The following is a 16,025-nucleotide window of genomic DNA, read 5'->3' as shown; positions in this document are numbered from 1 at the left end:
ACACTCCAGACCTCTTGGGGCCTCAGATGAGGAGCACAAAAATTTGGGTCAGTTTATATGGGGCGAGGCAGGATATAATGGGAATATAATAGGGCATGTAATGGGTGATAGAATGTGGCTCCTCCCCACCCCCCCAACTTAGCGCTGAAAAAAACAATTAACACCCTTACCCCACCCCCGTTATGCCAAATCTTGGGTATTTTCATATTCCAAGCTATTGCACTGTCACATAGCAAGAACAGAAGACCGCAAAACGCATTGACTGTAAAACGTGTTTTATTTTCAACGGCAAACACTGATACAGGAAAATAATTTCAGAAGTTGTTATCCTGATGGTTGTTCAGAATAGCAGCATGTTACTAGTTTTTGCGTATTCAGACATGTACCTGATTACGATTTTATCAAGTGGTTTTAAATCTACAGTGTATTTTTCAGCCCTTTGAAAGATTGAGTAAGGCAATGTTCCTCCCCTTCCCTGCCCCCCCCCAGCACATCCTTAAAAAATGGAACAAAAACCCTTTAAACCCAGGGGTGAGGTGTGCAGTTGCTAACACTACCAACAGCCTCCAGTGCCTGCCAGCCTGGCCAAGTTGGATGGGAGTTGGGGCTTCAGCAACACCAGCAATGGTTAGCCACCCTGCTGAATGTTCGCTGCACAGTAAACTCTCATACCTGAATACCAGGTATAAATACCAGGAGATCTGAGAGCTCCTCGGAATGGCTTGTCATTTTTGGATGAATTTCACATCCCGATGCAAAGGTTTTCAGGCTCTGTTTGAATTAAAAGTGTGTCTGTCTCAGGTTAAAATTCAAACACCTGTTTGTTCCAAGAGTTGTTTTCAGCAGTCATCAAGTGTTGGAAGTCAAGTGGAACCATGTCTCCCCGAGATGAAGGAATCAAGCACCCATCACGGCTTCAGCAGGTTACATATCTGTAGGTTGCTCCTCACACAGATGGGGATTGCTTCAGGCATTGTGGAATGCTGGTGAGAATTTCTGTGCCAGAACTCTAAATTCAAGTGGATTTTATTTGAGTAAAATAGAGGCAAGGAATTAGTCACTTCAAGGATCTTTCTGGCAACACCCAAGTGGTCATTTGGTTTCATGTAGTGCTGTGTGTACTACCCTCTAGAGGGGGAAATTGTCATTGCTTCCTGGTTTCCACTTGAATTCCTAAAGGTTGATGGTTTCTAAGAATGAAATACTTAAGGTGCTTTGATGAATCTTATTTTCTTAACCCAATGTGATACTGTTTTGTTGTTTTGCCCATCAGTGGCTACAGTTCATCTTCATAAAGGCATGGTGCATATATTTGGGGGGGCCCTGTCTTCTAGCAAAGCTTTTTTCTCCCCAGAGTAAGTCCTACTGATTTAAGTGAGAATCATTTGCAAGTAAACATGCTCCGGGTCACAGTCCTTGTGCCAATGCTGAGCTTTTAGGATTCTGTTGTGTCCTGCACCTGGACTCCAGACACAACTATTTTTTCCTTTTCCCAACACTTCTGCCTCCAGGTTTTAATGTGTGCCGATTACATTTGGAGCCATCAGTCGTACAAAGTTAGGGTGCCAAATTGTCTAAGGTGGCCAGTCTTGCTTGCACCAACTGGGAGAGGGGTGGCCAACATGGGAATGAAATAATGGATGTGTCGAATGGTGTTTTTCTTATGCCAACTGCAGGCAGCAAGGCTGAGCTGTCTTAGCTGCAGTGCTGCTTCCTCCTGCTGATGTTTTGTCATAGTACAGAATCAAGCAGCTGCTTGGTAGGCTGAATTTCTTAGGTTCATACTGGGAATAAAAGCTGCATTAAACCAGGCTCTGTCACTACCAATGTCGATCAGCAGCAAATGTTAAGTGTCCCACAATATAAAACTGTTTGAAAGGGGACTGTATGCTTTGATGACACTTATGTGTGGCAGAATCTAGCTTCTTACCACTGTAACGGTAGGCCATAGCATCCGAGTGGCGAACAGGCTTAATCCGCTGGTAACAGACCACACCTAAAACAGGTATGGTGGCTGCTAGAATAGAGTAGAGAGAGAAGCACTTAAATGTCGGAGAAGGTAGCTCAAGCATGTGGGCTTTGTGGACCCACAGCAAGAAATTAAGAAGGTGCAAAGCTCATGAAGTAGGGGTTCAGCTTTCAGAACAGGGGCTGCTGGTGGTGCAAGTGATCCAACTTGTCATATTTTAATGCTAAAACTCTGAGGCTGCAATCCCTCACGCAGGACACTAAGTCCTATTGAAATGGGTAGGATTTATTTCTCAGCAAACCTGTATAGGGTTGCCTTAAAACTCTTATCAGCTGTGCACTTTTGTGTTGCAGTAATGATGATGCCTACCTGTAAACAAGCCCTCTTCCTGGTTTCCACCTTATTGCTTCATAGGAAGCATATTATGGTGCATCTAGTGAACTTGTATTCTGCAGTCACACAGATTTAAAACCGGGGGGGTTGGATATAAACCATACCTTTCTTGGTTAGCCAAGGAAGCATTATGAAGGGGGGGGGAGACAATAGCAAGGTTGCAGTCGGCTCTGTCAGGTGACCGACCACTGCTTATCATAACACGTTATGCCCCAACACATTTTCTGCAAGGTGATCTGCAGCTGGCATACCTGTTGCAGCACATTTTTAAAGGCTGGCAGCAGGTACACCAGCATTTGGATGGTTTCAGGGTGGACAATGCAGTTCAGGTGTTCTTAGTTGGCACGTGAAGTTGGAGGAAATTCTGGAGCACCTTACACTGCCTCTTGCTAGAACTTGGAATAGGAGTAATCCTCCTACCTCTCTTTATCCCCATGAAGATAATAACAAAGTTTTTTAGTATACAAGTCACTTTTTTCCCTGGAATCCAAGGGGGAAACAAATTTAGTGCCACCATGCAACCATACTAAAACACACACTTCTTCCTAAGACAGAGATTATATACTCTGTATGTCTGCACAACTAATACCTGTGAACCTGCCGCTGGTTTCAATAGGTAGGATTTTGTTCAAAGCACCACCACAACCAAACCATCATCCCAAGGAACAACTCTTGTCAGGCATTCTGCCCATGATTAAAATTTACAAAATGTGGCTTTGTTTTGGCTGGGTGAAAGAGACAGCATGTCCTCACCGTTTCGATGGAGGTATTTATCAAAACACTTGAAACTACGTTGTTAAAAACAAGTCATCAATCATGAGTTAAACAAGGGAGTAAAAATTGCTAAACGTTAAGGAAACAGAGTCAAATCTCATACTAAAGCTGTGCACAACTGCCTGGTCAACTCGTGTTTTGGGGGGGCTTTAGAAAAAAAAAAGAGGAAGGATTTTGTACACTACAGTATAATAAAATATATTTCTTATTGTGCTTTTTTGTTCAGAGCACCATTAGCTGCCATTATGTAATCTTTATGGAACCCGTTCTTCACTTCTGTTACTAGAGAGGCCGCTTTTGTATTGGTTCTTGAAGGTCTTTTCCGATATGTCTGGAAGGAAAAACAGAAGTAATCAAAATTAGGGCCATCCTCTTCTAAGTAGATTTGAATGTTTTTAGCCATAGCCAAAGCTCTTTTTCCTGCAGTTAAAAAGCATACAACAGCATGACTTCTGTTTTAACAGTTTCCACTATTGATAGTGCCTCCTTACCCAGTATTTTTTCCAAAGGCTTTTGTCTAATGTACTATCATCTCTCCTCCCAAAATAAACATACTTGGGGCTGTATCCAAATAAGGTTCACATCAAGTAGACCTGTTGAAATCAATGGACCTGAGCCATTAATGAGTCTACTCTGAACAGGACTAACAACTGATGCAACCCCAATTGAATACTAGCCTTCATCAAGCTGGTGTTATGGCAGCTGCTATAACATACTGGTGCTGGCTGTAGAATATCATACTCAACAGAATGGAGTAGATTTGTTTTTTTCTCTGTTTGCACTTAAAATGTCGCACCTAGGGAGAAAATGCATTCATTATCCACAGAGAAATCTCTTCCGGAAGCCCAGAAAACGGATTGACAGTTGAGAAGAACAGAAATGTGCTCCTGGACTTACACAGAGAAACTCATGGCAGATGCATTTGTTTGAAATACATGGTATCATGCTGGAGAAATTCTGGTTTTGTATGCATTTGCTTTTGCCACTACTTAACAACTCTCTTTTAACAAAACCTCTTCCATATAAGTTACCTAAACAAGCTCAATAGACATCCTTTATAGAGGGCTAAAAAGCAATGGATCAGCAAAACCACTAGAGGTCAGCAAGGCAGCAGCAGTTGCCCGACTGCCCGCCACTGACCTTATCATCAGCCCTGCTGTGGCTTACTGGGAGGAAGAGGTGGAGGGGTGGTGGTGCAGTGCAAACCCATCAAAGGCCACATTGCATTGGCTCAGCCAGTGTGTTTGCAGCAGCCTCACCCCCCTCAGCAAGCTATAGAGATGCTGCTGACCACCCAGCCAACTGCTACGGAGAAGAACACCTACAAACAATCTTAGATGTAGATTTATTGCATCTAGAAGTGATTTTATCTACACCTGATTGCAGGAAGAACTGCTGAGCTGCACTATGCAATAAATTTAGAGCTGTTTTGTAGTGTTTCCCCACCCCAGGCTGTTGCTCCAGTTTCTTTTCCCATTTAAGCATTGCTGTGCAAGATTTCACAGGAAAGTCCTTTCATTTGATCCTTTCCCACACTGAGATCCAGCGCCGAAGGCCTTCTGACGGTTCCCTCATTGCAAGAAGTGAGGTTACAGGGAACCAGACAGAGGGCCTTCTCAGTAGTGGCGCCCGCCCTGTGGAATGCCCTCCCTTCAGATGTGAAGGAAATAAGTAGCTATTTTATCTTTAAAAGACATTTGAAGGCAGCCCTGTTTAGGGAAGTTTTTAATATTTAATGCTGTATTGTTTTTAACACTCGATTGGAAGCTGCCCAGAGTGGCTGAGGAAACTCAGCCAGATGGGCAGGGTATGAATAAATAATTTATTATTATTAATTATATTATTATTATTATTATTATTATTATTATTATTATTATTATTACAGAGGTTGAATAGAGTATGTCACAGTAGTTGCATTCTGTCGTTGGTGTGCTATTTCTCTGTGACACAACAGCATAAAATTCCAACCCTGTATGTATAGGATAAAAGGGGTTAGCCATGCTGCTGTTCTTTTTTTAAAAAAATAAATAAATAGGCACATAGATACGTAATTGGGAGACCTCTGTATAATGTTCGTGAAATTACTGTAGGCAGGGGAGGGATGTGCTTTGCCACCTTTTTTGAAAAATGCAGGGTAAGTATTCAAGCGCTAGATTTGCTGAAATGTGAACAGCGCTGCTCTTACAAGAAGCACTGAATGTGCTACCATCTCAAATAATTTAGATAATAAAACAAGTCAAGATAATAATATAGTGTAGCTTTGAGTACAAGAAGAACGCTGCAACTCTTAGCAGAAGAACAGCCTTGAAAAAGGAAAAAGTAAGTGGAGCATGTGAAACAAGTTAATAGCAAAGCAAATTTATTGCACAGAAAAGTGATGTGGAAAAGGTGCTTGTGCTCTCTCGCTTAAGAATCTGTCGCTGGAACTAATGTTGCCCTTGATTCTGGCCCATTCTGCACCCGGAGAAGGGATAAGAGCCACTGTAGTGTAGTGGCTAGAGCAGGCATCCCCAAACTCGGTCCTCCAGATGTTTTGGGACTATAACTCCCATCATCCCTAGCTAACAGGACCAGTGGTCAGGAATGATGGGAATTGTAGTCCCAAAACATCTGGAGGGTCGAGTTTGGGGATGCCTAGGCTAGAGTGCTGGACCAGGATGTAGGAGACCAGGGTTCAAATCCCCACTGAGCCCATGATGCTCACTTGGTGTCCTTTGAGTGGGGGGGGGGAGAGTCACTATCCCCTAGCACTTCCTTGGAGGGGGGAAATTGGAAGGCGAAACCATGTTACCTTCAGCTCTTGGAGGGAAGGTGGGATGTAAATCTAATAATAAAGCTAATACTGGATTAAATATTTCAACCCTGCTTCACCAAGGAAGGTCTGCCCACAGAAACAGCTTCTACCTATGCAGCAGATTAACCTGCATTGCAAAGCCCAGTTGGGTCTGGGTGAAGCGGCCAGATTATTTTCTTTTGATGTGGATGACAAATGCACATTCCTAACTTGGCCTGCCCATCATTTTCCATTAGGACTCCATTGTAGCCATTGAAGCATAATTTTTGCCTGTATTTTCTGCCTGCTTGCTGAAGCTTTGTAGTACAGAGTTTGCTGGATTCTGCTGAATTGGTGGACACACTAGTGGACTTAATCTATCTTTTCATTATAAGTGAAGGTTCGGTTTGATTTTGATGTCACGTTTCCTTTCCCCCACGTTTCTCGGGAACTGAATACCGGCAAGGAGCCTTGCAACAAAGGCTCTTAACATTGCAGAATTGGACACGCCAATAAGAAACATTATATCACACTGCAGTGGATGTTGCATAATTGCTGACGGCATGACTCTGCTTCCTTCACCTCAGTGCCCCCTTCAAGTTCAACTCAATGAGCAATTTGAGGAAGATCCTTAAAGTTTGTTTTAAAAACCAGCATGGGGCGGAAACCAAGCTTGACTCCGTTAAAGCTAGGAATGTCAAGTTTCAAGACACTCTTCATTAAGCATATGCAGCTATCCTTTTCCTGTTCAACTTACCTGAACATAGAAGTTAACAAACAGAATGACCAGTGTGGCCATGTATGAAGACTGGAAGATGAGGCAACCAAATGGAAATCCACATGGCTTCACAACTGCACTGAGCGTGTGTGTAATGGTGAGCAAAAACTGGATCTGTTGAAGAAAGAAATATCAGTGCCCATCATTTTCAGGATTAGGCCTTCCCCAGGTGAAAGTCATACCCCTTCCTCATGGCTGATAGTTGTGTTGTCCATCTACAAGTTCCTCTCTACCACCATTCACCTACATTTAATACCCAGGTTGTTAATGAATGTATAAAAAATGGCAGCTTCCCTTTGGAATGGCTGTTTTGCTGGAGAGAGAAGCCAGGGTGACTCCACATCAATTCTGTTCAGAAAGTTACAGGTCGCACCTTGACACCATAGCGGCAGTGTTGACTACTCATACCTGTTGACGCTTGTGGCAACACCAACAAAAATAAGGCCATTAATGTTTTAGGGGTTCTTACATATTCTGTTCACCTGGCCTTAATATATTGAATAGTTTGCCACAAGGATCCTGCTTAGTGCAGGAGAACTGTGATGTGTGATGGCACCAGCTTGGAAACTCTTCGGGTGATGAAGTGTCACTTCATGCATGAGTTTTCTACAAGTCAAGACAGGAGCATGGAGCAGCCGTGCTCCAAATTGCAACAGCGTCAATGTGACGGGCATAACACTATCCCTCAAGAGCACATCAAAGAACATGCCCATATATCGTCTCAGCACAGAGCAGCTCTGGCTATTACAGTGCTGCATAGGGGGCTGGATGCACAAGTGCAACTGCCAGTTATATCTGGAATGAGACTTGCATCTGTGCCACACAGGTTGTCCTTCGAATTTAAACCTAGGCAAGGCTCACACTAAAGCATGGGGCAGTGTCAATGAGTAGAGGGATCAACTACAATTACACTGGGGCTACTTCTGTTCCTGCCAGCACTTGGTATTGCTCCAGTATAGTATATTCCCCCACCCCACTCACAAAACCCCCAGTTCTTATAAGATTCTTGTGGCTTTTCAAATTGAATTACTTCCATCACACTTCTCCCAAATACTGGCCTTGAGCAACTCATCGCCTGGCTGTGTGTTCCTTGCTCCCTTCTTCCAAGACATAAGGTCTCTTCATGGTTCTCGTGGTGGAGCAGCTAGACTGAGATGGCCCCAAGCCTGAGTCTATGTAGAATTAGGCATACATATCTTAGAAGATGTGTGTTGCAGACAAACCCACTACATCACGCTGATTCCCACATGCAGCGTGAATATGTAATGCATGATGCAGATGTGCATATACATGTTTGGAAGCTGGGACAGGGCTGTGGCTCCTTGCCATTGTGCAAGTGTCCCTGGACATTGGAAGAAGAAGGAACATAATCTGCCTTGAAGAACTAAAAGCTTCCCCACCCTCAACTTCATCTTCCATTGCAAAGTGGCTCATTGCTAGCTTGACCTTGCTACACAGGATTTATATATTTATTTTCAGAAGTATGGCCAGTACAAATGACAAAATGTTGTAAGCGTACCAGTTGTGCCTGAGTGAGGTATTTCTTCCACCACAGATACTTGCGCATGGATGGAATGACAGACAGTCCATAGTAGGAGTACATGAGGACGTGGATAAAACTGTTCAGGGTGGGTCCAAAGAAACCTGTGATTGAATCGAACACATTGTTAAGACTTTGCTTCTGAGAATTCTCAATACTATCAATACTATGGTTCACTGGCAATGTAAAGAACTGGCAGGGTTTCCTTTGGCAGCTGAGCTCAGAGCCTCTATTACCATGGCATAGGAGTGTTACATAATGATGGTTCCATGAGTTTGTGCTGCTTTCCTTCTTGTAGCCTATATGGGTTTCTTTCTAACCTTGTTCAAGTGGTGTTGGTTCTGGTGGTGAGTTGGCTCACAACTGCTGCTGGGGTGGCTAAAGCTGTTTTAAAGGACAGATAATCCAGGCAGCTGGTTTGGGCCACTGGACTGGGGAGGTGTCAGGTGAAGCCATATCTCTACAGCGTAAGGTGTAGGATGAGCCTAACCCTACACCTGAGGCCATAGAGATGTGGCTCCACCAAAAGGGGATTTGCAAGCACCACTAAGTGGGTGGTGCCTGCAAAGTTCTGTGCATAGTTCTCTGCAAACACTGGTGATTAATTGGGCTTCGCAGGCTGTGCATTTGCTAGCATGGTTCGATTCCAAACTGCAGGCAAAAACATGCCATCTGATGTTATTAGGATGTCAAATGATTGACAGATAGACTGCCACACCTGTCAAACTCGATCTGTGGGGGATGGGGACGATAGCACCTTACTCTAGCCTTTGAAATGTTTCTCACCCCAATATAATTATATGCAAGGAGAATAAAAGGGAGTGATGGAAACCAGGGGGGCAGAGGGAAGTTAATTAATGAAAATTTGGATTAGATATGTATATATAAAAAGAAAAAAATGTTATTTTCAAAAATGAAAAATGAAATATTTTTCTTTTTAAAAAAAAGTTTCTCACCCTTGCTCTATCCTTTTAAAACTGTGACCGGTTCCTGTGTTAATAGGCTAATTAGCTCAGAGTCATTTCCTTTACTTCACCTCACTACAAGGGGAAAGTAGATCTATGAGTCCCCTCCAAACTTTGCTCTGCCGGAGGACTACAGAAAATTATTGCATCCTCAGTATTTCTCGTTGCACAAAAGAGACTCAGAAAGGAAGAAGCAGGGGCTTCTGCACAATGCTCACAAACCAAGATCGGGATGGTATGCATGTGAGATTTGAACTAGTGATCTCAAGGAATGTGCTGCAGTATTCTAGCTGTTCTGTGCACTTTAATCCATCACATCATCTGCAGGATACAGGAGGTGTCTGAGGTTGATTCTACAATATACCGTATTTTTCGCCCTATAGGACGCACTTTTTCCCCTCCAAAAATGAAGGGGAAATGTGTGTGCATCCTATGGGGCGGATGCAGCTTTCGCTGAAGCGTGGAGAGCGAGAGGGGTCGGTGCGCACTGACCCCTCTCGCTCTCCAGGCTTCAGGAAGCTATCAGCAAGCCTGGGGAGCCCACAGGAGTTCCCGCAGGGCTCCCTAGGCTGCGGATAGCAGCCTGCTGCCCGGAGTACGGGGCGCGCTGAAGCCGCGGCTGGGGGGGGGGAGAATTTTTTTTCTTTATTCCCCCCCCCAAAAAAAAACGCTGGTGCGTGCTATAGGGCGAAAAATACGGTACTAAATGCAGCAGAACATTTCAACAGAGCAAGATGGCAACTGAGTTGCTGTTGTGTGTTTACTTCAGACGGAGCGTGAGCCTAACAGCTTACTCAACATTTTGTTCATGTTTACTAAATGAGATTCACCTCCACTTTCCCCCAAATGGCAGGACTGCATAGATCTGCTGTTAGATCTATCATATATGAAGGTACTCTAGGTATGTTGCCTGGTTACATTTTAAGTCTGCGTCTCCGAATACTAACTTTGTCCGCAAGGTATCCAGTTCATGACGCACCACCAGATGTTAAACATAGTGGCGTGATGATAAACGTGAAGGAAAGTAATCTGACTGTTTTTCTTCCGCAGAACAAAGAACATCGTGTCAGCAAATTCAATGACTTTGGAGAAGTAATACCACCACAACACCTTGGCCACCTGCAGGAACAAGACAGATGAATTAATATCTCTCTTCTTGGAGGAACATGTTCTGCTATCCTTGAATAATCCTTTAGTCAGGCAAAACTCAGATTTAAGATATTTTCCTATGGCTTAAAACAGGGGCGATGAACCTGCCCTTCTCAAACTGTTGTTGGGCTACCACTTCCACTTCCACCATCCCTGGCCATTGGCTGAGAGGAGCTGTAATCCATCAACATCTGGACTGCCTCAGATTTCCCATATCTGGCTTACAGTAATAAAAAATTGGGTACTGCCTGGTCCTATGCAGATGCAACCCCCCCCCCCCCCGTATTCCATGGGGCTTACTCTTTACAGGCACAGGTCTGCACTTAAAAGCTCGGTGTCCTAGCTTTGCTTTTTGCCTTGGCGTTTTCTCCATGAAAACTCACATTTTAGTGCTCAATCACAGCAAACATCAATTCAGGTTTTCTGCGGGTTGCTGTTCGCTCCAGTTGAGCTTCAAAGAGGGGGTTTTAAAGAGCAAACAAAAGGGTTCCCAGACACAGAGCTTTTAAGCATGGGCCATGTCTGGAAAGAGCAGTGTGCACAAGCCCAGAGAGTGCAACAGATTCAGACTTCGTTCCTAGAGGTAGTCTTAAACACAAGCCATTGGAAGTAATCCTCGTAGATTCCAGTGGGATTTAATTCTGAGCAACTACAATTCCTGTCTTAGAAAAGGAACCTACTTAGTATGCAATGCTGAGTCCCCGAGCAGCTGTTGTTTATTAATGCCCTCTCTCCTTTGCATTTTCTCAGAAAGGCTTCCAAATTACTCCTCAGAATCACGATCTAGCAGCAGAACTATGCAATTCATGGTGGGCTTTGCAACTGGGTATCAGGCTCTAATAATGGATAATGAATTGAGCAGAACAAGTAAATTGTGTGAGGCATTTACATATGGCCCTGCATGCTGTTGACTGTGGAGAAATTCTTACACACGGTGGGAGTAAATACAATGTTCTCAGCTTACAAAGAACATGCTTGCTATATTCAGAGGCTCCCTTATGTTGGGGCAAATCGTTTGTGCAGTATTTACTTACTCTCTCCCTGTTCTGCCAGACTAAGTTTCTGTGGTACAAGAGTGCCGTGTACCATATTTTGACAGGTGGCAGATCTCCTTGAATCCCAGCTCGGGCGAAAGAAGAGTTATAAGTACATTAAATCTCTACTATGGCATTTAATTGATTTTATATTCCACCTTTCCTCTGAGGAGTTCAAGGTTCTCCCCTTCCCCATTTTATCCACTCAACAGTCTCATGAGGTAGCTAAGGCCATAGGTGCCAACTCTATGGGGCTGAGGATACCTGAGCCTCCCTGAAATATGTGGGGATGGGGCTGAGCCCTCCCCCCCCCAATATTGAGGGTCTTTGCTGCTGCAGGCCTTCTCAGACCTCCCTGCAATGGCAGAGGGCCTCGCTGGGCCTCCAAGCAGTGGTGTTGGGCCTCTCTATGGTGATGGAGGCCCTGTCAGCCCCGAGGCCTCCTCCCGACTCTTGTGATGTCACACGTGTGTGCTGCACTTGTGACATCACACACACGTGACAAAGCCCCCCAACGTCAAGCATAACTTGGCACGTATGGTTAAGGCTAAGAGTCATTGACTAGCCCAAGGTTACCCATGGCTGAGTGGGAATTTGAACTTCTGTCTCCCAAGTTCTAGTCCAACACTGTCCACTCTTAAGATTTCATTGGAGATAATAGGGACTGTCCTTTGTATTAACTCATTTGAATGCTGGGGGGGGGCAGGGACAACAGCCCTGCATGTATTTGCACAATAAGCATCCATCTAGAAGCACCATCACTTCTTGCAGGTACCAAATTCCAGAGTTTAGCTGTATCCTGAGTGCATAATTCAGTTAAGCCAACTGCTTGGGGACCAAGTACTGATAGGTTAAGAGCACAGGCAGGCAAGCAAACATCAGAGAGGGTTGTTTGTTTGGTTTTTGTTTGGCTATGCCAAACACTGCCTTTCATCTGGGTCACCTTAACTCCAACTGAGCTAGTTGCTCAACTTTTGGAGGGGAAACAGCACAGGTCACAGAAACTTCCCTGAAACGCAGTGGGCAGAAGATCAGCAGAGATGGCTCCTCGATGCTTGCACCACCCAGACCAGCAGTCTGAGCCTATAGCCGCAGCCCCACCACAATACAGTCATAGCATTGCCACCAGCAACACCAGGGGAAGGTACAGCAATACCACCAGCTTCATCACCACCAGCTGCACTCCTGCCCTCTGCCCTCAATGAAGCTGGTTTGGGGGAGAGTGTGGAGGGAAGCAGCAGGGAGGGTGATCATTTGCCACTGGAAACAAGCACTTCACCTAACGGTAGAACCAGCCGCAATGCCACTTGTTGCCAGAAAACCCATAGGAAGCTACCTTTACTGAACCTGACTAGTGGGTTCCTCTAGCTCAGGTTTTCCCAAATTTGGGTCTCCCATTGTTTCTGGACTACAATTCCCATCATCCCTGACCACTGGTTTTTGCTAGCTGGGGACAATGGGAGTTGTAGTCCAAAAACAGCTGGAGATCCCAGTTTGGGAGCCCTGCTCTAGCTCAATGTTAGTTATGTTAACTGGCGGTGGCTCTCAAGGGTCTGAGGCTGAAGTCTCCAGGCACTGCCTGGGGACTGAAGCAGTGTTCTTCTGCATGCATAGCAGATGCGCTACCCACCCACCTATGGCTTTGTTCCTGTCTATGCAACAGTCTATGCCTAGCTCCCCCCGCCTCATTTTCCCTCCAACTAATCTTCATAAAAATGCTTTCCCACCCCAACAACTGTACTCCCTTTCTTCTTATAAATTAATTCCCTACCCCTCTCCTACAACTTCGTTTGCGTCAAGACTCACACGGGCTCAACCCAGGAGCGTTGTCTTCAGTGCCAATTCTTGAGTCTGGAAATATGCAGGATTGGAGGTTAAAAACCTTGGAGGTTTTTAAGCAGAGGTTGGACAACCATCTCTCACGTGTGATCTAGCGGAGATTCCTGCATTGCTAAGGAGGGGCTGGACTAGATTACCCTTGGGGGTCCTTTTCCAACTCTACAATTCTATGCAAGTGAATAGTGCCTTTGAATCTGGAGGAGCAGAAACAGCAAGCCAAGAGTAAAAGCATCTAATGTGGATTCAGCACCAAGGCTTTTGGGAGGAAAGTTCAGAGGGAAGTGAAATCGGCAGTTGCAGTTAGAAGAATACCTTTCGTGCCAGTTCTTTTTCTTGTCTCACTTAGAACTCTAAGATTAAAGATATAAAGAGTATACAAAGAGAGATATACACAGACCCACATACACATACAAGTTTGATAGGCAGTTTCTTTATGGGTACTCTCTGATTCCAGCTTTTGCTACCAGGCAAGTAAATAGTGCAAAAAGGAAAAGAGAAGGAAAACATAGTTTCTTTTCTAGAATTGGGTCCTGGCTGAATCCAGACAGCTGCTGAAGAAGGCGCAGCATGAGAAGAGATACGTGGAGAGGTAGGAAGTATTTTCTTAATTTTGAGGGGGGGGAATAGCCTCTCTTAGCTGCAGAAGGTTGTAAGCTTTTTCCTTTTGAAAAACTATTTTTAGGAAATGCTTGCTTGAATTTTCCCATTAAAAAGCACCAGCATAAGCTGTACACCAAAGAGATCGTCATGTGAAAAACAGCCTGAAACAAACAAACAAACCCACCCCAATGGACAAAATTTAAAAGGCAGAGTTAAAGATTAGCCATAGAATGATAAATGCATTTTTTAAAAAAATTCTACCAAGGTATAGAAATGTGGCAATGGTGCGATCCTCTATATACCTATCCAGAAGGAAGCCCAATTGAGTTCAATGGGACTTGCCCCTAAGCTAAGTGTGTATACATGAATACAGCCTAAGAAAGAATTGTGAGACATTAAGGTGTAGCTAGCCTAGCCCTTGCCAACCTGGTGCCTTCCAGATTTTTTGGAATACGACTCCTGCCAGCCTCACAGCCAACTTTCAGTTCTTGGGTTGCTTTTTGTTTCTTACCCGGATGTCGGCTTCTCCTGCACTGGTCAGGTTTTGACATTGTAAGTTATAACCTCCTTCCCAAGTGGCAAGAATTAGCTGGAGAAGAAGAAAACAGATTCTGTTACTCCGAATAGAATTTCCCATTGTTAATAATTATTAATCACTGCAATCATGTGGGGTTTTGAAGGGTGGATAGCTTTCTGCTCTATGCATGGTAACAAATTTTAATCCCTGTTCTCATAAAAAAAAGATGTGCAAAATTATAAGTCTGGGAGGGGAATTTAAAATCATGAAAGAACAACAAAAATCACTAGGAACAAAATGGCAGGTATCTTCAAAAATTTCAAACGTAGTCTCACTACTAACACCCTAAATACTGTAAATATCTACTTTGTGTCTGATCCAGACTAAGTCAGTCTTAGAACCCAAGGAAATCGATGAGATGACTTCTTCATGACTTCATGACCATTGGTTAATTAAAGGTAACTAAGTCTGAATTCTCAGTTTCGGGGGGGGGGGGGAATCACCACTATGAGTTTTGCTCAGATCTAATCCAACCTTTGACCTACAAGCAATGTTTCAAACTATTAGTGTTAAGCATTTTACCCATCACTCAAAATAATGGTGCTGATCTAGAGATTCATGCATATAACAGTAGGCTGAATGTGACTACCTGAATTCAGAGATCAATCCAGTCTCCAGGGGCGGCTTTTGGTACTACGGTACCCTGAGCTAGGCCAAAATTTGGTGCCCCTTTCCAGGCCTTCTGCTGTTTGGACTTTGGGAAGGAGGTGTGCGGGCTCGGGCAGGGTCCTAGAGCCCTCCCTGCTCCTTCCCAAAGCTGGAAAAGCACTAAGTAGGTTTGGGGGAGGAGGAAGGACTATAGTACCCCGTCAGCACTTTCTTGTCAGGGCCCAGTGTGGAAGAACTGGTCACGCTGCCCTAAAACTGCCTCTGCACTCTTGATTCCCCCCTTACATGAAGAACTACTTTGCATGTGTGAACCTGATCCCTAAGGAAGTATATTTCCATGTGCAGTATGCAGGATTAGAGCAAGCAATATTGCTTTGTAAGTTCAGTTACCTCAGAAGAAAATGGGCATTCCTCTAAAAGACAAGCAATAATTATTAAAGGAGCCGAAGAAGGTATGAAAGACAGGCATGAACCCCTTTCCCCTTGGAGGAATCATAGTAGTTCTTTACAAACATGTTGCATGGTGGTTCTTTTTTTTAAGGCATCTTGCATAACCAATGGCTCTCCCTATATTTCTGTGACAAACATTGTTGCCCACAGCGTTCCCACTCATTTCCTTTGCCTGCCCAGAAAAACTGGAAAAAAACATGCTTACAATCCAAGAGCGGGACTAGATTGGAGCAGAAGTGGTGGAAATGTTGAATGCACATTTAATGCAAAAAAAAAAAAACCCAACCCTGCAAATCAGATTGAATAGGAATGAAGCACAAAATGTGAATGTCTGCAGTGTAAGAAACTCTCAGTCACATCACATTTAACTGTCTGGAAGAAAGCAAAAGGGAAATATGTTTCTCCAGCCACAACTTCTGAAACTTCTTCATTGGCATTTCATAACATTACAGATGAAATTCTAAATACTGGCCTCTAAAGCAGGGGATGAGGAACCTTTTTCCAGACTGAGGGGACTCAGCTATACAGCTGCAAATAAATGTTTTAAGTGTGTTGTAAAGTGCATTATACAAAAT

At 44.1% G+C, this 16,025-nt stretch overlaps 1 protein-coding gene across 1 annotated transcript in view; it reads right to left on the bottom strand.

Moving 5' to 3' along the window:
* Window positions 1-258: 258 nt before the first annotated feature.
* The window catches only part of ELOVL2 (ELOVL fatty acid elongase 2), a 52,311-nt gene continuing 36,544 nt past the window's right edge, over window positions 259-16,025 (bottom strand). The window contains exons 4-8 of the mRNA XM_081918326.1: window positions 14,326-14,403; window positions 10,140-10,311; window positions 8,207-8,331; window positions 6,667-6,801; window positions 259-3,467 (exon numbers count right to left, since the gene is read on the bottom strand). Coding sequence (XP_081774452.1) covers window positions 3,342-3,467; window positions 6,667-6,801; window positions 8,207-8,331; window positions 10,140-10,311; window positions 14,326-14,403 — 636 coding nt within the window. The 3' untranslated portion in view covers window positions 259-3,341. The remainder of the gene's footprint in view (window positions 3,468-6,666; window positions 6,802-8,206; window positions 8,332-10,139; window positions 10,312-14,325; window positions 14,404-16,025) is intronic.

Source organism: Podarcis melisellensis (genome assembly GCF_964234715.1).
Source record: "Podarcis melisellensis genome assembly, chromosome: 7".
Taxonomy (NCBI): domain Eukaryota; kingdom Metazoa; phylum Chordata; class Lepidosauria; order Squamata; family Lacertidae; genus Podarcis; species Podarcis melisellensis.
Note: the sequence above shows the minus strand (reverse complement) of the source record. Positions and strands in the feature narration are given on the sequence as shown.